Source organism: Rousettus aegyptiacus, unplaced genomic scaffold (genome assembly GCF_014176215.1).
Source record: "Rousettus aegyptiacus isolate mRouAeg1 unplaced genomic scaffold, mRouAeg1.p scaffold_m13_p_5, whole genome shotgun sequence".
NCBI classification, from domain to species: Eukaryota; Metazoa; Chordata; class Mammalia; order Chiroptera; family Pteropodidae; genus Rousettus; species Rousettus aegyptiacus.
The window spans coordinates 121,741,205-121,761,360 of NW_023416308.1; the positions used below are offsets into that span (position 1 = coordinate 121,741,205).

The following is a 20,156-nucleotide window of genomic DNA, read 5'->3' on the forward strand; positions in this document are numbered from 1 at the left end:
CCCCCGGGGCGACGCGGGGCGGGACGGGCGCGGGGGCCCCGCCCCGAGGCCCCGGCTTCAGCCCGCGGGGTGCGCGGGGGGGGCTCGGGGCCCCGCGCTCGCGTTCGTGAGGCCGCGAGGTGCGTCTGTGGACCTGGTGGGACGGCGCGGGGACCGTGAGGGGACCGTGAGGGGAGCGTGAGGGGACCGTGTGGGGACCGTGAGGGGACGGTGTGGGGACCGTGTGGGGACCGTGAGGGGACCGTGTGGGGGCCGTGCGGGGACCGTGAGGGGACCGTGTGGGGACCGTGAGGGGACGGTGAGGGGACCGTGAGGGGACGGTGTGGGGACCGTGAGGGGACCGTGAGGGGACCGTGTGGGGGCCGTGCGGGGACCGTGAGGGACCGTGAGGGGACCGTGTGGGGGCCGTGCGGGGACCGTGAGGGGACCGTGAGGGGACCGTGTGGGGACGGTGTGGGGACCGTGAGGGGACGATGTGGGGACCGTGAGGGGACGGTGTGGGGACCGTGAGGGGACGGTGAGGGGACCGTGAGGGGACCGTGAGGGGACGGTGTGGGGGCCGTGAGGGGACGGTGAGGGGACCGTGAGGGGACCGTGAGGGGACCGTGTGGGGGCCGTGCGGGGACCGTGAGGGGACGGTGAGGGGACCGTGAGGGGACGGTGTGGGGACCGTGAGGGGACGGTGAGGGGACCGTGAGGGGACGGTGAGGGGACCGTGAGGGGACCGTGAGGGGACCGTGTGGGGGCCGTGCGGGGACCGTGAGGGGACCGTGTGGGGACCGTGAGGGGACGGTGAGGGGACCGTGAGGGGACCGTGAGGGGACCGTGAGGGGACCGTGAGGGGACGGTGAGGGGACCGTGAGGGGACGGTGTGGGGACCGTGAGGGGACGGTGAGGGGACCGTGAGGGGACGGTGTGGGGACCGTGAGGGGACCGTGTGGGGACCGTGAGGGGACGATGTGGGGACCGTGAGGGGACCGTGAGGGGACGATGTGGGGACCGTGAGGGGACCGTGAGGGGACGGTGAGGGGACCGTGAGGGGACCGTGAGGGGACCGTGAGGGGACCGTGAGGGGACGGTGAGGGGACGGTGAGGGGACCGTGAGGGGACCGTGTGGGGACGGTGTGGGGACCGTGAGGGGACGGTGAGGGGACCGTGAGGGGACCGTGAGGGGACCGTGAGGGGACCGTGAGGGGACGGTGTGGGGGCCGTGCGGGGACCGTGCGGGGACCGTGAGGGGACCGTGCGGGGACCGTGAGGGGACCGTGAGGGGACCGTGAGGGGACCGTGTGGGGGCCGTGTGGGGACCGTGTGGGGGCCGTGTGGGGGCCGTGAGGGGACCGTGTGGGGACCGTGTGGGGGCCGTGAGGGGACCGTGCGGGGACCGTGAGGGGACCGTGTGGGGACCGTGAGGGGACCGTGCGGGGGCCGTGAGGGGACCGTGAGGGGACCGTGCGGGGACCGTGAGGGGACGGTGTGGGGGCCGTGAGGGGACCGTGAGGGGACCGTGCGGGGACCGTGTGGGGACCGTGCGGGGACCGTGTGGGGACCGTGTGGGGACCGTGAGGGGACCGCGGTGTGGGGACCGTGTGGGGACCGTGTGGGGACGGTGTGGGGACCGTGAGGGGACCGTGCGGGTACCGTGAGGGGACGGTGTGGGGACCGTGAGGGGACCGTGTGGGGACGGTGTGGGGACCGTGCGGGGACCGTGCGGGGACGGCCAGGACCCCCCGGAACCCGCGTGAACCCCCGTGAGGAGCAGGCGCCAAGCTCGACCTCAAAACCCAGTGGCGCGGGGTGGAGCCGAGAGGGGCCCCGGCCTTTGGCTATAGCCCCCCAGCTGTCTCCCCTGAGGAGCAGTGACGGGTGCGGCTGACAGTCCTCCGGGAGAGGAGCCCTTCCCTTCGCTCTGCCCCTGCCTTCTGGCCCTGGCAGCCCCTTCTCTCTCAGCCTCCACCTGCCCACCTGGGCGCTGCGGGCTTTGCTGGGGACCTGTTTCCTGCTTGTTTCTCAGGCCTTGGGTGGAGCCGAATGTCCGATCCTGGTGACACATGTGCTCTGAGCGCTCCGTCCAGCCGTCTAGCTGGAGACACTCAGACCCCACACGTCCCCTGGAACCTGCTCTCTGCTGCCTCCCCCAGCACAGGCGATGACGACCGCGAGTCCAGCTGCTCAGGTCACCTGTGGCCACGGTCCCACCTTCCAGGCCACTTCTCACTGTTCCCTCTGCGACCTCCTGGGTGGGCACCGTCCACGCTCCCTGCCTCTGTTCCGGTCCCAAGGGGCCAGGCCAGACCGTGCCTTCTGCTCGGGAGACTGCCACGGTGCCCGGAGGGCGAGCCCAGCCTCCTCGCCCGTTCCGCTGCGGTCAGCCTGGCTTCCTTGCTGCTCCTGTGACACCCCAAGATGACTCCCCGTTGTGGAATGAACGTTTGTGTCCCCAGAGCCCATCCGTTGAAGTCTAATCCTCAATGTGATGGTATTTGGAGGTGGGGCCCTTCAGTCCATGCGGTGAAGGGCCATCGGGAGCGGGATCACTGTCCTTATCCGACCCCAGAGGGCGAGCTGGCTCTCCCACGGGACGACACGAGAAGACAGCCATCTGCCACCGGAAAGAGCGGCCCCGCCAGACGCTGGATTGACTGGCACCTCAACCCCGGATTTCCAGCCTCTAGCACTGTGAGATATAAACCCTCGTTGTCGATAAGATCCCGTTTTTGGTATTTCGCCATAGAGGCCTGAGCCGGCCGGGACGGCCCTCTCCGGGGCCCGGGACACTTTTCTTCACGACACCCTCAGCTGCCCTCACTTAGGTCTTCCCGGGTCCCTTACGGCTGCAGGAGACCCTCGGTTGGCGCTCTCCCACCCACTGCCTGCTGCCCCCTCCACGGCCCCCATGGCTGCCCCAGCTGTCTTCCGGCGGGGAGGGGGGGTGCTGGCCCCAGGGGGCAGCAGCTGCACCTGGACCAGACAGTGGACGAGAGGAGGGCATTTCCTCCGGAAGTGAAGGGCCGGCTCCCAGGTCCCCTCCACCTGCACTGGGGTCTCAGGTGCCCCAGCGTGGAGCAGACAAGGCCTGAGGACCCGAGGGCGGTCCACTGCCGCCCTGTCCTCACGGCCAAGCTTGCCTCAGAACTCCCTGCAGTCGGGCTGGCCCTAGAGCCTCGGTCCCTCACCTGTGAGATGGGGACAAAGGCCCCGCCCCACACTCGCGGGTGAGGGGCTGAAGGAAAGCTCGTCGGGGCGCCCTGCCAAGTGCCACAGACACCAGGAGAAACGAACGCAAAGCAGAGTTTATTGCCAGTGTGGGCGGCTGCCAGCCACCCAGGCCGTCACAGCTGCCCTGCCCACTCTCCCGCCGTCCCGCCTGCAGACGGCGGACAGTGGGCGGACTCGTCAGGCTCAGGAGGCTTCCCTTCTAACGCCATGTCCTAGATTCCTGGGGAGGGACGGTGACCCGCTGGCCTCTGGTCGAGGGTCAGCCCCGCTTGATCCTCTGGCCCAGGGGCAGAGCCCTGGGCTGTGAGGCCACACTGGGGCTGGAGGCGGGGTCTGTGATGCTGTCACTCTGCGCCCAGCATACCAGGAAAAGGCCAACACGGGGTAGGCGCTCAGGGACCGGGAGCTCTCGGCATCATTATTGTTGCTGGGAAGTGTCTGCAAGGGGACAGCAGCAGGGTCCTAGGACAGGGAGGCGTCGCCTCAGGGTGTGGAGGACAGAGGCGCGACCTGTCCCCAGCGTGTGTGTGGGGGGGCATCCCAGACCAGGCGAAGCGTCCTGTCCCTCTGAGCCTCTCCCTTGCCTGACCAGGGCCCCGCGGGCTCCAACGAGCTGCCCAGAGATCAAGCCACGCCCCTGCCCTTGGCGTGGGGAAGCCCCGCACAGGGCTGCCCAGAGCCCTCCTCGCTGCTCTGCTGTCCGGGCCTCAGAGGGCACTGCTGAAGCTCGCGGAGAGCTCAGGGTGGTTGTCCAGTCCTGGGTGTGTGATGACCAGACCCGGCTTCGCTGTCCTCACGGCCCGCAGCTCCTCCAGTGACTGCTCGCTCAGCTCCACGGACGCCAGGCTGCAGGAGCAGGATGGGGGGGGGTAGTTGGGGGGAGTCGGGGCTCAGGGGAGGCAGTGACAGGGGCGCGGTGGGGCAGTGATGGGCTGTTGGCCCAGGTTGTGCCAAAGGTACACAGTGACAGAAGGTGGCCAGTCAGGGTGTAGGGATCACGGACCCAGATTGTGGCCATGGGCCCCAGACGACAGATGGACGTCGGTGTGGCAGGGTGGTCGGGGCCAGGGGCCGGGGCCATGGCTCTGGAGGTGTGTCTCTAGGGGTGGGTCAGAGTGGTCACTTGGGGGGGGCCCGGAGGGCTCATCTCCAGGGCCAGGTGAAGTGCCCAGGTCCCCACCCCAGCCTGGGATTGAGAGGCTGTGTTCCTGCCCCCCTCCCGGGCCTGCATCCACCTGAGGGTCTGCAGGCGGCATTCCGGGTGCTGCAGGACGGCACACAGGTAGGTCACCGTGGGTCCTGACAGCTGGCAGCCGCTGAGGTCCAGGGTGCTGAGGGCAGGGCCCTGCCGGAGCGTGCTGACCAGGCACTGAAGGGCTTCCTGGAGGCCGGACTGCTGCACCCTGGGGGTCCGGTTGACCTTAGGGACTGCCGCGGGTCCCCGCTGCTCCCCTGGCCCCTCCCAGCCCAGGCCTCACCTCAGTGTCCGCACCCGGCACCCGGGCCAGGCCAGGGCCGCGCACAGCACACGCAGGCCGCCCTCACTGAGCCCGCTGTGCAGCAGGCTCAGCTCCGTCAGGGCGGGGGCCACCCTCAGGGCCTCAGAGAGGTCGCCGCAGGCCGCATCTGGGAGCTTGCAGTAGCTCAGCCTGTTGGTGAGAAGCACACGGCCGGTGTGCAGGCCCCTCGGCCACCTCGCTGCACCCCGGGTCGCACGCTGCCCGCTCCCTGGGGGCTGACGTTCATTTCAGTCCGAGGAGCACTGGCTCCACAGCCTCCCCTGCTCATTGTCACGGTGGGTGTCCCAGTGGGACCTGACCCCTCAGGCACGTGCCGGCCCGCGCTCCACTTTTCCCCAGGACACTGTCCTGCCAAAGCTTTCCGAGGAGCCTGTGCCTACGTCGCCCACACTTCCCCGCGCGCGGTCCGTCAGGTTAAGGCGGGACCTGGCTGCGTGGCCGGCAGTCCCCAGCGGTCGGGCAGTCCCGCCCTTCCTCCTTCTCTGCCATTATAAACAGCGCTGTGCCGAACGCCACCATGTGTTTCGCTCACGGGTGGGACTGACAGCCGAAGGTGCTGATCACCCTGCCGGCTCCCTGCGTTTGCTTGCGGGGGGCCGGAAACGCCCCCTGCGAGCTGCGCCACCATGTCCTGCCGACACGACGGGCCCTGCCACTGCGCCCATCAGCACCAGCTCCTACTATCGTCCTGACTCTCTCTCTCTGCTCTCAGGGTGACAGCTGACAGCACCTGGGCAGTGCTGTGGCCGAGTGGCCCTCCGAGGTGAAATCTCGTCCCACACATGGGGAGGGCTGGAGCGCGGACAGGCCTCCATCCACGGGGCCCACCCAGCGTTCCCAGCGGCTCCAGCCCTTCTGCAGGGCGCAGCTGCTTCCCACTGAGCTGGGGCGCACGCCCTTCCAGACCAGCCCTTGAGTGGCGACGGAGCCCCTGCCCCATCTCCTCGTCTGCCCCTGTGTGGGCAGCACCTGTCCACCCCAGCACAGGACACCAGAGGCTCCAGGCTCTCAGCCACCCCCAAGCAGGGCCACACCTCTGCCCTGCCCAGGGTATCCTGCTCGGTGTCCCCAGGGGCTGGGGCACGGTCACTCACGTCAGGCTGTTCAGGCCACACTCCTGGTCGGCCATGGCCTCGCAGAGTGGACGCAGAGGGGAGGCTTGGGGTTTTCTCGCGGCGGCTTGAGCACTGTGGAGAGAGAAGGCAGGTGAAGGCCCTGGCCCCCTTACAGGCCCCTCCGTGTACGAGGGCCCTTCCTGCGGTCGTCAGGTGTCGGAGCTGCCTCTGCCCTCCCCCCACGCTGAGCCGGGACCCCTCTGCCGCTGCACCCCAAACCCAGAGTGAAGCGACTCGTCTGCGGCCCTGCGCGCCCCCCGCGCCGTCGTCTGCGGGAGCCAGCGGTGGCCTGTCACCGGCACCCCTGGTCCGCATCTGTCCTTGCACCTGCAGGAGGCGGCCCCAGCCCGTCAGCGTCTTAACGCTCGTTCCCTAGACAGATGCCGAGCAGCTGGGCCCGGCGCTGGGTTGGAGCCGAGTGCACGGCCACAGTGACACAGACCTTGCCCCCGAGCGGCCGAGGGTCTGGAGGAGGAGATGGTGTGGGCAGATGTCATGGCATATGGTGGTTAGCGGGGCCCTTCTGGGGCGAAAGGGCCCCGGGCCAGCTGGGGGAGTCTGGGCCGCAAGCAGTGTTCTGGGGGAGGGGACAGCAGGTGCAGCCGCTCAGGGCATGGGGAGCCCCGTGTCTTCCAGAACTTACGAGAAAGCGGGGGTGGGGCGGTGTGTGTGTGTGTGGGGGGGAGTCCACAGCTATGTGGTGGCCAGGCTACGACGCGAGCCTGGATGTGCCCGGCTGTGGGTATTGGGAGGGGGGAAGAGGTGGTCACTGGGAGGCTGCGTCGCCAGGGGCGGGCAGAACCAGCCCTCACACCCCGACTCCCAGGCGACAGCATGTGCTAGGCCCACAGAGCGCGTGGCGGCCCCAGGACTCACGAGCTGCTGCCCAGGCTGCTCTGCAGCCGCTTCATCAGGCTCCTCTTCTTCTTCTTGTCCTGCGCTGGGGTCAGCCGGCAGCTGTCCAGCCGTAGCGCCTGTCCCGCCGGGCAGCAGCGCACGCAGTAGCTCAGCACGGTCAGGTCCATGCGGCTGAAGCGCACGCGCCGCAGCGCCAGCTCGCGGAAGCCCCGCAGCGCCTGGCGCACGAAGGCGGCGTCCTGCGTCTCATACAGACAGTACAGCAGCTCCAGCGGCGAGTTGAACTCGCTGTCCTCGTCCTCCGGCTCCTCAGCGCCCTCCGGCTCCTCAGCGCCCTCCGGCGCCTGGGCCTCCTGCGCGCCCTCCGGCGCCGCCCCGGCGCGGCCCTGGCCCTGCACCCACCGCAGGACGTCCTGCCTCACGCGCTCCGAAACCACGCAGCCGAAGCGGAGCTCGATGTCACGCGTGCGCTCAGCGCTCAGCAGGCCGAAGAGGAAGCGCGTGGTGAGCGCCAGGTGGCAGCGCAGCTCGGCGTCGCCCCTCAGAAGCTCGGCCACGCCGCCAGCCGGTGCTCCGGGCGGCCCCTCGCCCTCCAGCAGGTACGACAGCGCCGCAAAGAACTCCTGGAAGCTCTGGTCGATGAACTGGTAGGTGACCTCGGTCTCCAGAACGCCGGCGAGCTCCTTCTTGCTGAAAAACAGCGTCTGGACTGTGGAGCCGCGGAGCTGCAGCCGCTCCAGGTCCGCGTCGGCGAACTGCGCCCTGCGCCCCAGGACGCCCTCGCGCGCCAGGCGGCACAGCTTGCGCAGCTCGCCGCGCAGCCGCGGCCCGTCCGCCGCGGGCGCCGAGCTCAGGACGCTGGCGATGAAGAGCAGGTACACGGACGTGGTGGTCTTGGAGGTGTGCGACAGGTCCTGGCCAAGCTCGAGCTGCTGGCGCAGGACGGTGCACACGATCCAGCACACGAAGGGCACGAAGCACAGCGCGAACAGCGTCTCGTTCTCCTTCACGAAGCGGTAGGCGCGCTCCGCCCGCCACTCGTCCTGGAAGAACTTGAAGAAGTACTTCTTCTTGTCCTTGTCCGAGAAGCCGCGCACCTCGGCGCACTGCGGGGAGCGCAGGCGGCCCTGCAGCCGGCCGGGCGCGGCGGTGCGCGTGGTCACCAGCAGGCGCGCGCCGGGCAGCAGCGCCTTGCTCAGCAGGCCGCCCAGCACGCGCGCGCCGGCGGCGGCCTCGAAGGGGTCGGCGCAGGGCGCGGCCTCGCCGGGCCCCGGCGCCGGCAGGTCGTCCACGCCGTCCAGGATGAAGAGCAGCCGCTCGGACTGCGCCAGCATCGGCCGCACGGGCGCGCTGCGGTCCGGGCACTGGTCCAGGATCAGGTCGGCCAGGCTGCAGGCGCCGGGTCGCTCGAGCAGCTCCCGGCAGGGCAGGAAGAAGGCGAAGTCCACCTGGCCGTTGTACAGCTTGCCCGCCGCCCAGTCGTACAGGATTTTCTTGGCCGCCATGGTCTTGCCGATGCCCGCCGGACCCTGCAGCACCACGGTCAGCGGCCGCTGGCCCTCCTCGTCGCGGCCGAACAGGCGGTTGAAGGTGTGGGTGTCCGAGCGCCGAGCGCGCTCCGGCGGCGGCTCCTCCTCGGGCCCCGGCACCTCAGACTCCGCGGCGGCGCTCTCGGGCGCGATGAGCAGCTTGGTGAAGCGCTTGGTGATCTTGACGGAGCGCGCGTTCCTCTCCTTCACCTTGGCGTGCTGCCGCAGCACGTGCTCGCGGTACTTCTTCCTGTACTCTGGTGGAGGCGGCCGAGGGTGGCGGGGCTGGGCCGGCCGCGCCCGGGGCCCAGGCCGCCCTCCGCCGCAGGCCTCGGTTTCCCCTGCCCCGCCGCAGCCCTCCTCCCCGCCCGCTCCTCCCTGGGACCAGCCGCGGGGACCGCCGACCTACCCGACACGGAGAGCAGCGCCGAGGGGCTGGCGCCGAGCCCTGAAAGGGAGGCAGACCCGCGGTGAGGCCACGCGGACCTGCGGGGGGGCTCAGGGCCGCCCCCGAGAGCGCCGGGACGGGATTCTGCCCAGGCGCGAGGGGACAGAGGGGCGGGGACCCCGGCGACCCGCCCCCCCCCCCCCCCCCCCCCCGCGCTCACGCTGCAGCCGCTGCTGTTTGAGCCTCGCCGCGACGTCGCGCACGTCCGCCCTCTTCAGGGTCTTGCGGGCCACGTCCAGCGCGGGCTCTGGCCCGTAGAAATGGGTCAGCTGCTCCGCGAGGTCCACGGCGTCCGCGCCCTCCAGCCGCCCCCACGGGATGCTGCGGCCGTCCAGCGGCGCGTCCCGCAGTTTGTGGCGGAAGCGCCTCAGCTGCTCCTGGCTCAGATCCTCGAGCGCGGCCAGCAGCAGCTCGCGGGCGGCGGCGGCGCGGGGCTCCACGCTGCGAGCGGGCGGGCGCGGTCAGCGCGCGTCCCGCGTCCCGGGACCCTCCCCGGCTTCGTCGCCGCCGCCCCTCGACCCCGACCCGTCGTCCTGGCGCCCACGACCGGCAGGAGCTCAGGTGCGCCCCGACTCCCCAGGAGCTCCAGCCCAAGCTCTGCAGAGATGGGCTTTTGTCCCTCCCAGGACCGGGTTCAGGGACTTTACCCCTGAGCACGACGCCGCCTGGTGATGAAGTTGGGGAACTCCAGGGCGGGCCCTGGCCACTGCTGACCCAAGCGCTTGGGGGCACCTTCCTGCTCCCTGCCTCCCTTCCTGCCTGGTGCCTTCTCACACCTGGCTGCCAGGTCGGCCGCCCAGGGCGAGGTGTGCCAGAGGCCTTCGCTCCCCCTTCCCTGCCTTCTCTGCCCTGGCCTCAGCAGAGAGCACAAGCCCCCTCCCTCCCCCTGCCCAGTCTGTGTTCCTGAATCCTGGTCTGGGGGTCTTGCATGGAGGAGGCGCTGAGTCTGAGCCCCTGGTGGGGCACGGACCCCAGGGTGCTCCTCAGAATCCCCAGCCCGGGTGAGTGGGGGGAGGGTGTAGATGTGGGGGTGCGAGGCCCCAGGTGGTTAGCAGGGTGAGGCAGCAGCCCCAGAGGGCTGAGACCAGCGGGTCCCCCAAGTGACCAATCTGAGGCCCAGCACTCACCCGGAGCAGGAAGCCTCTGGCTGGTCCATGGCACCCGGCACGTTGTTCTAGAGCTCAGGGGCAGAGGTGGGGATCAGAGAGGTGGTCCCGCCACATGCAGACTGGAGTGAGTCCGGGGGTGGGGGTCCGGCCCCACCCATGCCCCAGGGCCGGCTGCTCTCAGGCAGCCACCAAGTTCTCAAACCAGGGCACTGTGGCACACACGCCCCGCCGCCCTTTAAGAGCTCTGCGTGGTGACCTTTGATTCCCTACTTTCCTTTAGTTGGTTAACATTCTTTGAAGACCCATGGGGTGTGGCTGTGAGGTATGGCTGTAACTAACCCCAGAGTAGGGTGGGCTGCATGGAGGAGGTGGCTGGCTCAGAACTAGGGCTTAAGCTTTAAGGCCTCGAAGTCGGTTGTGTTCCGAAGGGCTTCGCAGGGAGAGGAGCCTGGGAGCAGAGCGCTGGCAGTGCCGACGGCAGAGGAAGGCGGGCCCGCAGGCGCGGGCGGAACGGGCAGAGGGGAGCAGGGTGCTCCGGCGCCCGGCTTGAGCAGGCCGATGAGAAGAGGTTCGGACGTGGGGGGTGCACACGACTGCTGGGGGAGCACAGGTGACCCCGTTAATGTCTGCGTGGCAGGATCTGTGGTCAGCTAAGTGATAGTCCCCAAGGATATCCAGTCCTAATCCCTGGTCCCTGCGGATATGACTGAATCCAGGATCTTGAGAGGAGGAGATTGTCCTGGTGGGCCCCAGATGGCCTTGAAAGTGCCATAAGATAAAGGCAGAGGGGGCTCGGGCCAGAAGGAGGCACGATGGCACTGAAGCAGGGTGCCGGGCCGCTGGCTTTGGGGTGGCGGGGCGCTGGGACTCAGCGTGGAGAGGTGGGTGGGCGGGGCGTCCTCCCCTGTGCCTTGGGGGGGCAGGGCGGGGCGGCGCCCGCACCTCAGCTCAGGGACATGGATCCTGGACCTTGGACCCCAGGCCCGAGGGAACACATGCACGTCGTTCGAGGTCCTTGAGTTCGCGGCGACGTGTTTCGGCAGCCACAGGCCACAAACTCGGCCGCGTCCGCGAGCACCTGTGCGACTGCGCATGTGTGCGACTGCGCATGTCTGCGACCGCGTCCGCGTCCGCGGGCGGCCTCTGTTTGCTGTCCCCTCAGGAGGAAGGCCCCAGAGCCCTTTTCTCCTGTGATTTGTTTTTCTATTTTAGACAAATGTCCCCCACATCTCCTCGAGGAGGGCTCAGGGTGTCAAGGCTGTGGCCTCCTTGCCCTCTCCTGCACCCTGAACTCCTGCCCGGGTCCAAGCAGCCACTTGCGGCACGGGACAGGCCAGCACACGTCCTGGGGGCATTTTGTGCTTTATAAGGGACGCCTCTCGCTTGTCCCTACAGAGCCTTGAGAGGCACCCACCCCCCGCGTGGGCAGCATTGCCCTGGGCCAGCCCAGAGCAGGGGTGGGAGCCTCACGTCAGGCACGCTGGGAGCACCCAGCAAAGTAGGGGCGTGGCCGGCGTCTCCTTGGGGTCAGGGTCCTGGAGACGAACTCCGAGCAGAGCCCACCTCGGCTGCCTGCGGGGGTGACCCGTGAGTCCTCTGTGGGTCGTGGCCCCTGACTCCCTGGCATTCTGCCGGCGGAGCTTTGCCAGAGAAAGCAACAGCTTGGACAGCGGACGCAGACGTTTCAGCGCTGGGCTGTGGACAGTCTGGGCCTCGCAGACCCGGGTGGCACTCGGGGCCCTGGGCCACACCCCCACGGTGCCCCTGAGATGTCCTCGCGCACTCTCGCTCCTCCAGGCCTGGACGGGCCGCTGCTGCGTTTCCCCCAGAGGCACCTTCATCTTCTGTCTCCACAGCACAAATCCTGGAAAGCGAGTTCCCCGCGACTGTGCCGCCCCGTCCCGTGTGGTTTCAGACGGAAAGTGCCACGGTCAAGCGTACATGCTCCTGAGCCAGACTGTCCGGGGCCGCGTCCGGGCCGGGTGACCTCGGGCCCGTTACTCAGCCTCTCTGTGCCCCCGCTGCCTCACCGGCGAGATGGCACATCTTAGCACAGCAGGGGCTTTAGTTATCGTCACCACTCAGGTTCCGTGGGTGGCCCCTCCTAGGAAGCTGTTTTCTGGGGCCACCAAGAAGGTCTGAGCTTCTACGCCCGGTTCCCTTTTGAGTTCACGTCACCTCTGCCCAGCACTCAGCACTGCTGACCATGAACTTTTCCTCTAAACGCTCTTTTCCTTTTGTCAAAGGAACTGAGATGGCACTGGGTGGGCCCAGACGACTGGGGCCGGGTGACACGGGTTGCTTCTGTTCTGGGCTGCCCAAGTCCCTCCTGGAGTGAACTCTGCCCTGCAAACTCTCAGCACCTGCTGATAACAGCCGGGGAAGGCCGTAATAGCGGGGGATCAGTGATTCCTGGAACCCTCGCCCCGGGGTGACACCTGCAAGCACTGGGGTGAGCGGGAGGCTTGGGGTGGCGGGGAGGGGGCCCTGGAGAGCAGGGAGTGGAGAGGGGACAGGAGCGGAAGTAAGGGGGAGGGGAGGGTGGGGAGCCAGCTGCACGCAAGGCCATTTCCGTCTCGATTTCTATCACCGCAAGGTTTAGCTTTTGAGCAGGGCCAGCTTTGCAGGCTCAACTCTAAAAGCTTTCACAAATAACGTAAGCTGCATTTGAGTTTCCTCCAAGGTCCCTCCCATGGGGATTTTACCACCCAGGAAAATTTCATGAGAACCTGTGGTCATTTCTTGCACACTCTGGGCCTCTTGCCGTGCCAAAGCGTCCCCTGCCCCCCTCCCTACCCCCTCTCCCCAAACCGCCGCTGGGGGCCTCTTGACTGTGCGAAACCAAGACCCGTGCGCCGTAAGCGCACAGTCTCGCACCTCAGTTATGTCCCAATAAAACTGGAAAGAGAAGATCGTAGCAGCTGCGTTTATTTCAGACAGTAGACTTTAGAGCAAGGAAAATCCTCAGGAATCAGGAGGGGCACAGATAACGACAAAAGGGTCAGTTTGGCAAGAAGATGCACAGCCCTAACGTGCGTGCGCCCAGGACCGGTGCTGGCTGCAGGGGGAAGAAGCCGTCCAAGGGCGGGAGCGGCGGTGGAATCCGCGGGTGCGTTGGGAGTCACCGCCCCCCTCCAGCAGCCGGTAGCCGCAGACCAGGCAGGCAGGACCCGTAAGGGCAGCCCGACTCAGTGGCGCCGTCCACCGACGGGACGAATTGACACCTATCGACCAGCCACTCCATCCGACACCACAGAGGACGCCTTCCCTTCGACCACGCGTGGGACATTTGCCAAGAGAAACCACACTCTGGGCCAGGACACACACTTTCACAAACAAATGAAAAAGAACAGTACCCTACAGTGCTCGAAAACCCCATAACTTGGAACGACTGAACTGAACACAAGTTTCCTAGAGGAAGTCTCGGGAGAAATTTAAAAATATGTTTTACTAAATTAAAAAAAATAGCTAATAAAAATTTATGGGATTTATTTAAAGTAGTGCTTAGAGGAAAACTTATAATATTGAGTGCATACAGTAGACAAGAAGAATGCTCTGAAATCAACGACATAAGCTTCTACCTTAAGACACTAGAAAAAGGAAAGCAAATCAGATCTAAAGGTAACATAAAAAGGAAATAATACAAATCAGAGCAGAGGTCAATGAAACTGAAAGCTGGAAGCTAATAGAGAAAATCGAAGAATGAAAAGCCAGTTAGTGCTTTGAAAATACCAGTAAAATTCATAAGCCTCTAGCCAGGCTAACCAAGAAAAATAGAGATAAGGCACAAATTACTTTTTTCTATGTACCAGGAACGAACCATTAGAATTTGACATCAAATCATAATGTCTTTTACAGTAGCACCAAAAAGTGAAACGGCCGGGCACCGGCTGAGCAGGACGCGGGTGAGAACTCAGGCTCGGAGGAGCGATGGGAAGCCCTAAGCCAACGCGGAGACGGCCCCGTGCGTGGGCAGGAAGCCTCAGTGTTAAGATGTCGGCTCTTCCTGAATGGATCTATCAGGGTCAACACAGTCCCCTTAAAAATCCTGGCGACTTATTTTGTGGAAATTAACAAACTTATCTAAAGTTAATATGGAGGCAAAAGACCCTGGAAGTCGGAGGACTGACGCTTCCTGGGTTCGCGACCTGCTGTAAAGGAACCGTGATCAGGATGGTGAGCGTTGGAAAGGTCTAGACACACAGACCAGCGGACAGGGCAGAGAGTCCAGACGCAGACCCATATGGACCCAGTCCACGCACCTCGGACAAAGCAGCAGAGGCCAATCCGACAAGACAGGCTGTCTTTTCGACAAACGCTACTGGATGGCCACGTGACAAATATCTAGACCCAGACCTTACACCTTCACAGATACTAGCTCAAAATGGATCATGGATCTAAATGTTAAACGCAAAACTATAAAAGTTTTAGAAGATATCATAGGAGAAAATCTAGGTGACCTTGGGTTTGGCGATGACATTTTAGATAAAACACCAAAAACATGATCCACGAAAGAAAAAGCTATATGCTTGACTTAACTAAAATTAAAAATGTCCGCTCTGCAAAAGACACTGTTGAGAGACTGGGAGAAAATATTTGCAGAAGACATTTGATAAAGGACTGTTATCCAAAATACACAAAGAACTTTCAAGAGTCAACAGGAGGAAAACTAATGACTTGCATAAAAAATGGTCAAAAGCTCCTGACACTTCACCAGAGAAGATGAACATAAGCACATGAAAAGATGCTCAGCAGCCGGGAGTGCAAGTTAAAGCAGTGGGAGAGCGCGACACACCTAGAAGGAAGGACGGAGCGAGGCCCGGAGCCGCGGGGCCCCGATCCGCGTGGCCGGGAGCACAGACTGCAGCCACTTCCCGCCGCGGAAAGCCACAGAGGAACCTTCCGTGCACATTACGAAGTGAAAGAAGTCATTCTGAAAAGGCCACGTGGTGTGCGATTCCAGCTCTGGAAAACGGAAAACTAAGGAAGCAGTGAAAGGTCAGGGGTCGTCTGGGGTAGTGGGTGGGCGGGGTGCACAGACGGAGCACAGGGCATCCTCAGGGTGGTGGGACTTCTCCGTGTGACACCATGATGGTGGACACATGGCGCTACTCACGCGCCCAAGCCCACGAGTGCGCAGGGCCCGCGGCGAGCCCCGCCGTAAACCAGCACTCAGGTAACAGTGCTGCATCCCATCGGCTCACGTGTCAGAAGGGACGCAGCGGCTGGACGCGTGGCCGTGCCGACCGGAGCTGGGCCAGGCGGCCGTGCTGACCGGGGCTGGGCCAGGCGGCCGTGCCGACCGGGGCTGGGCCAGGCGGATGTGCCGACCGGGGCTGGGCCAGGCGGCCGTGCCGACCGGGGCTGGGCCAGGCGGATGTGCACACACTCTTCTCTCCGGGCAGTTTTTCTTTAACCTAAAACTGCTCTAAACCCGAAATCTGATTAAAAACCATAAAGCGATTGCACTTCGCACCCAGTGGGATGACGGTTCAGGGGACGGAGGTGCCGGCAGGCCCTGTCCGTCTCTGTGCCCCGTTCCCGCAGCCTGCGGAAGGGAGCTGTGGGCTCGGCGGCCGGAATGGACCCCACAACGGCTGGAGCAGGACGGAAGTCACCTGTCAGACCAGCAGAGGGATGACCGGGAGTCTCTGAGGGGTCCGGGACCCAGATCCCACTGTCTGGGGCAGCGGGCCCCGGGTTGGTCTGGGAGGCCTGTGGGACAGGGGAAGGCCAGGGGCAGGGACTTGCCACTTTCCTCCAAGGGGAAGGCCAGCACTGCACCGGCCGCTGGCTTCCCTTCTGCCGCTTGGCGGCTGCCTCCTGGGGCTGCGCTCCGCTCCGCGGTCAGGGAGGTGGGGCCGAGTGCCCAGCCTAAATTCCATGAGCGCAGACGCCCCTCACCAGTCTGTTTCGCCATGAGCGACGACTTTGCCCCTGCCAGGTCCCGCCTCGCGGGCACCACAGGGGCCACCTCGCTTGTGTCCAGGGACTCTGCATGGACACCCAGCAGTCTTGGTGCTGTGGTCCCGGGCCAGACATGGGGGATGTCAGTTCAAGGTCGGACGTAGGACATATGGCCCAATCTAGGCCCAAATCCCCAAGGACCGTCCACCCTGCTCTGCGAATCTCAGAAGATGTGTTCCTCCTGCGCCTCAGCCTCTCCAGGGGCTTCGCCCCATCGCAGGGCACTGCTTTCCCTGAAGAAGCGTGAGGCCCACGCTCAGGGCCGTGGCTGAGGCTTCCCCACTGCCCCCCCGGCCTCCCCTGCTCCCCTGCCCAGCCCCCCGTGGCGCGCTTGCTCCCATCCACTTCCTCTGTCCTTCCCTCCCACGCCCCCACTGTCCTGCCAGCCCCCCTCCCACACGGCGCCCCCCTGGGCCCTCTCACAACACAATCGGGCCCCAGAGCCTCTAGGGGTCCCCCGTGGAAGCAGGTGTGTCAGGCCCTGCCAGAGGCCCCAAGACACCCCTGCCCTTCCTCCTCAGCAGCCGGACCCACCCGTGAGGATTAGGCGCCTTCCTACAAGCTTCATTTCCCAGGAGGTGACTGGGGGACACGGTCTTAGCCAATGACAGGGAAGAGAAAGTCTGCTGGGTGAGCTTTTGGGGGGTCAGACCCCTGCTCCCGGCCTCCAGCCCCTCTGTCCCCAGAGGCCGTGGGGACAGGGTCCCGGGGTCTGGGATGGTGCGCGTGAGGCTAGAGGAGCAGGGGGAGTGAAGGCGTCTGATCCACAGATGACGTTGGGTCCGGGCCCTTGTCGGGGGACAGGTCCTTTCTGTGGGTTTCCATCCGTGCGCCCCAGGCAGTGCCAACGGGTTACTTGGGCCTCTGCCTCCGAGGCGGGCCCTGCCCCCAGCCTGTTTCTGACGCCCTTTGCCTCGCCTCTATCTCCCGTGACCCTGACAACGCCCTCTGCACCCCCAGGGGCCCAGCTCCCCCAGGAATGCCCTCCCTTCTCTCCACAGAGCCAGACAGAGGCTCCGCCCTGGGGAGCCTGCTGCTTGGATGCGCCCCGCTTGGCCACCTGACCCTCCAACAGGCCTGTGTAAGTGGCGGGCACTAGTCTCTGAAGGAGACAGAGAATATCACTGAGCCTGAAAAGGAGGGATGTTTGGTTGCAACTCGGGGCCTTTCCCGCGGGGCACCAAGCGGAAGTGAGCCCTCCGTGGAGGGGCGGGGCCTGTGTCATTCCACTCACGCGAGGGCCCCAGGGCACTCGGATTCAGAGGGACGGAGATGGCGGTGCCAGGGGCTGCGGGACGGGCTGGGGGCGACCGCTTCGTGGGGACGGAGTGTTGGCTTGGGGAGACGGGAAGGTCCTGGCGACAGCGGCGGCGACCGCTGCACAGCAGGGTGACGGCGCCCGGCACCGCCGAGCCGCGCCGACAGTTGTCACCACGCGAGGTCCCATGCTCCGTGTGTTTTACCTCGACTCACAGATACAAGGCGAAGGCCGCCAGCTCACCTACGACCTGGTTCACGATTAGCTCAGCTCTCTCCCCAGACCTGTGCTGAGCCGGGAGGGGCTGTGAGCAGGCCCCCCCCCCCGCCCCTGGAGGACAGGGTCCATGAAGTTTAATCAGGCTTATCACACGGCAACCCTTGTCACCTCCAGAGAGCGGGGCCTGCCTGCCTCCCTCTCTGAACCCTAAACCCCATCAGGCTGAATTACTCATTGACAGGCTGGCAGCCAGTGAGCCCCAATCACCTGCCCAGGCCCACACCTTGCTCACAGCACTACCTGTGGGGAGGGCAGGGCAGCCTCGCCCTCTAGCCTCGCCCCCAGCTTCCTGTGGGTGCAACGGGGTGGGGGGGGCGGGGTCTTGCCCCATGGCCTCTTGTGGGCAGGACTTGGTGGAGGGTCTTGGGAGGGGTTCCATTGGAAAGGTGGCCTGGACCCTCACCTGCAGGGGACAGACCCCCCTGTTGCCGCATCAGACGGATGAGGGGGATGCCCACCTTTGCAGGAGGCCCAGGCCCAGATGCCTGAGGCCTGGCAGGAGCAAAGAGCCAGGCGGCGCTGGAGACACAGCTCCACAAAGCCCTGCCTCGCAGCCCTGCTGGTGCCCTCGCCCCGCCTGCTCCCTGCCCCCTCCGAGCCCAGCAACCTCCAGCCTCTCCTGGGTCACACGCTGGGACAAACGCTCTGCCGGTTCTCCCAGCCTCTGGGCAGCTGCGAATAGCCTGATTCTGTGCTGCAGCCACTTCCTGAGGGTCAGTTTCCTGCCACCCCCCCCCCTCCGGTCCCCAGTCCCAGTCCAGCTCCCACCGCAGTCGCCCACGAGCCCAGTGAACCACCAGAGGCCCAGGCCGTGCCCGCTCACAGCCCTCCCGGACCTGCCCCCGGGGCCCCCAGCCTCCCGGTCACCCCCGCTCAGCCCTCCCCATGCTCACTGTGGTGTCCGCCCCATTCGCAGTCACGCCTTGCCACACCCGGCGTGAGCTTCTGCCTCCCAAACCTCATCTCGGCTCCACCCACGAGTCCTAGGAGATCTCAAACTCAGGTCTCAAAGCGAACCTTGTTCTTTGTCCCCAGAGAGCCCCACCTAGGCCGTCCCCGCCCCAGCGGCTGCCGCTTGCCCGTCTGTCTCCCACCTCGAACTTGTCTCTCCCTGCAGAACCAGTCACCAGAGCATTCTGTCCCGCCCGGCCTCGGCACGCAGGACGCCCCCCCTGCACCCACCGCCCTGCCCTGCACCCCCCCCCCACAGCTGCTCTGGGGGACCCTGCGGCCACAGGGTCTTGTAAACCTACGTCGGATCACACCCCTCCTCTGCTCAATAAAAGGGACCAGGCCTCCCTGGCTTATTTTAAGACTGGGGCAGAAAATACGCCGGAGGCACCTGGAGCATTTTGCAGTGCCAGTGGCGAAGGGAGTGTTCGAAACAAATCAAAAAGAGCAAACGCGATGAGGACAAGGGGACGCGGCAGCCGAAGGAAGAGCTCCCGCCGCCGGGCGCGGAGAGGCCTGAGCAGCCGAATGAAGCGGCGTTGGTTACGACCCCACCTCTAATCCGGATAGTCAAGTAACAGTGGCTGAGTAAGTAGCGGATAAAGAAGCGAGAACGAGCGGCGGCCCGAGCAACGCGCGCCGCACCCGCGGCCTCCGCCCTGCAGGGGGCGCTGCGGCCGGCGACGCCCACGCCTCGGCCGCGCTCGGGCCGCCGCGGGGCGCTGTGCTCGCAGCGGGCGCCCCGGTGCGGCGTGGCGAGGAGGAGCGTCACCTCCCCAGCGCGACAGCCCGGTCGCGCTGAGGTGACCGCGGACAGACGCCCCCGGGGCGCCCCCCCCCCCGCGCCCCCAGACGCCCGCGTCCAAACCGCCGCCGCCGTGGAAAACGAGGGGAGTCCGAGCAGCTGTCACGCCGAGAGGGGCCCGAGGAGACGTGACGAGCGAGCGAGCGGCGCGGTCCGGGCGGGGTCCTGGACTAGAGACACGGCGTGGGGGGGGGGGGTCGAGGAAATGCGCGCGAAGTATGGGCTTTATTTTGTTAATAACGGTGGATCACTACTGGGCCCTTGACTGTGACGCGTGTACCGCGCCAGTCACCGCAGTCGTGGTCCTCCGGGGAGACAGACTGGCGGCCAGAGGGAGACGCGGGTGCGGGTCGTCGCGGGAGCGGCGGGAGCGGCGGCCAGAGGGAGACGCGGGTGCGGGTCGTCGCGGGAGCGGCGGGAGCGGCGGCCAGAGGGAGACGCGGGTGCGGGTCGTTGCGGGAGCGGCGGGAGCGGCTGCCCCATGGCGCCCGCGCTGGACGCCCAGGCCTGACGGCGCCGGGTCTGGCCCGCCAGCCGGGGCGGGGAGCCCGGGCAGAGCTGCCGGCTCGCGCCTTGTAGGAGGCGGAGGGGACCCACGGGCCAGACGAAGCACACGGCAGGAGGTCAGCCTTTTTAGTTTGGTCGCGCCGTCAACTGATTATGCGAGGCTCCCCCCACTGCCACGGAGAGGGCAGTCTGCTTCACGCAGCCCACCAACTCAGTGCGGCTTCTCGCCCGGATACACCACAGACAGCCAGCACAACCTCCCGCGGAGCTCGGGGTGCTCCGTGGCCCGGACAAGTTGACACATCCCCACCCCGACTAAGACGTTAATAATAGGTGGGACTGGGCGTGGGTTGTAAGGGAACTCTGTTATCTTCAGAATTTTTCTGTAAATCTAAAACTGTTCTTAAAACATTTATTTTTAAAAATGCCAGAAATATTTGAAGGACGAGTGATTGTCTTGCTTTGAAGGAGCAAACAGCAAATCGTGAATTGCTTACAGAGGAGTCAGGGTGGTCCCTGGCCAGCGACGGCCAGAAGCAGGACTTCAGCCCTGAACCACGAGGATCTGAACTCTGCAGCGAGCAGTGACCC

The 20,156-nt window shown here is 65.8% G+C and overlaps 1 protein-coding gene and 1 long non-coding RNA gene across 2 annotated transcripts; one reads left to right on the top strand and one right to left on the bottom strand.

Moving 5' to 3' along the window:
- The first annotated feature begins 37 nt into the window (after positions 1 to 37).
- On the top strand, positions 38 to 2,709 carry LOC118602927. Its single transcript, XR_004951012.1, has 2 exons — positions 38 to 119; positions 2,015 to 2,709. It is a non-coding gene; the product is annotated as an uncharacterized LOC118602927 (long non-coding RNA).
- Positions 2,710 to 3,134: 425 nt separating this feature from the next.
- NLRP6 (NLR family pyrin domain containing 6) lies at positions 3,135 to 9,917 on the bottom strand. Its single transcript, XM_016137206.2, has 8 exons — positions 9,817 to 9,917; positions 8,850 to 9,130; positions 8,651 to 8,689; positions 6,731 to 8,498; positions 5,834 to 5,926; positions 4,698 to 4,868; positions 4,455 to 4,622; positions 3,135 to 4,065 (listed from the first exon to the last, which is right to left on the bottom strand). Exons 1-8 carry the CDS (start codon positions 9,843 to 9,845, stop codon positions 3,927 to 3,929), a joined length of 2,688 nt encoding a protein of 895 aa, XP_015992692.2. The 5' UTR covers positions 9,846 to 9,917; the 3' UTR covers positions 3,135 to 3,926.
- Between the last annotated feature and the right edge of the window lie 10,239 nt (positions 9,918 to 20,156).

Excerpts from the sequence above, each read along its gene's own strand:
- NLRP6 (XM_016137206.2), bottom strand. The coding sequence starts at position 9,845 with ATGGACCAGCCAGAGGCTTCCTGCTCCGG. Across the intron at positions 4,623-4,697 it reads TGCCGGGTGCGGACACTGAG|GGTGCAGCAGTCCGGCCTCC; the intron begins GTGAGGCCTGGG and ends CCGGACCCCCAG. Across the intron at positions 4,066-4,454 it reads TGCCGCCTGCAGACCCTCAG|CCTGGCGTCCGTGGAGCTGA; the intron begins GTGGATGCAGGC and ends CTGCTCCTGCAG.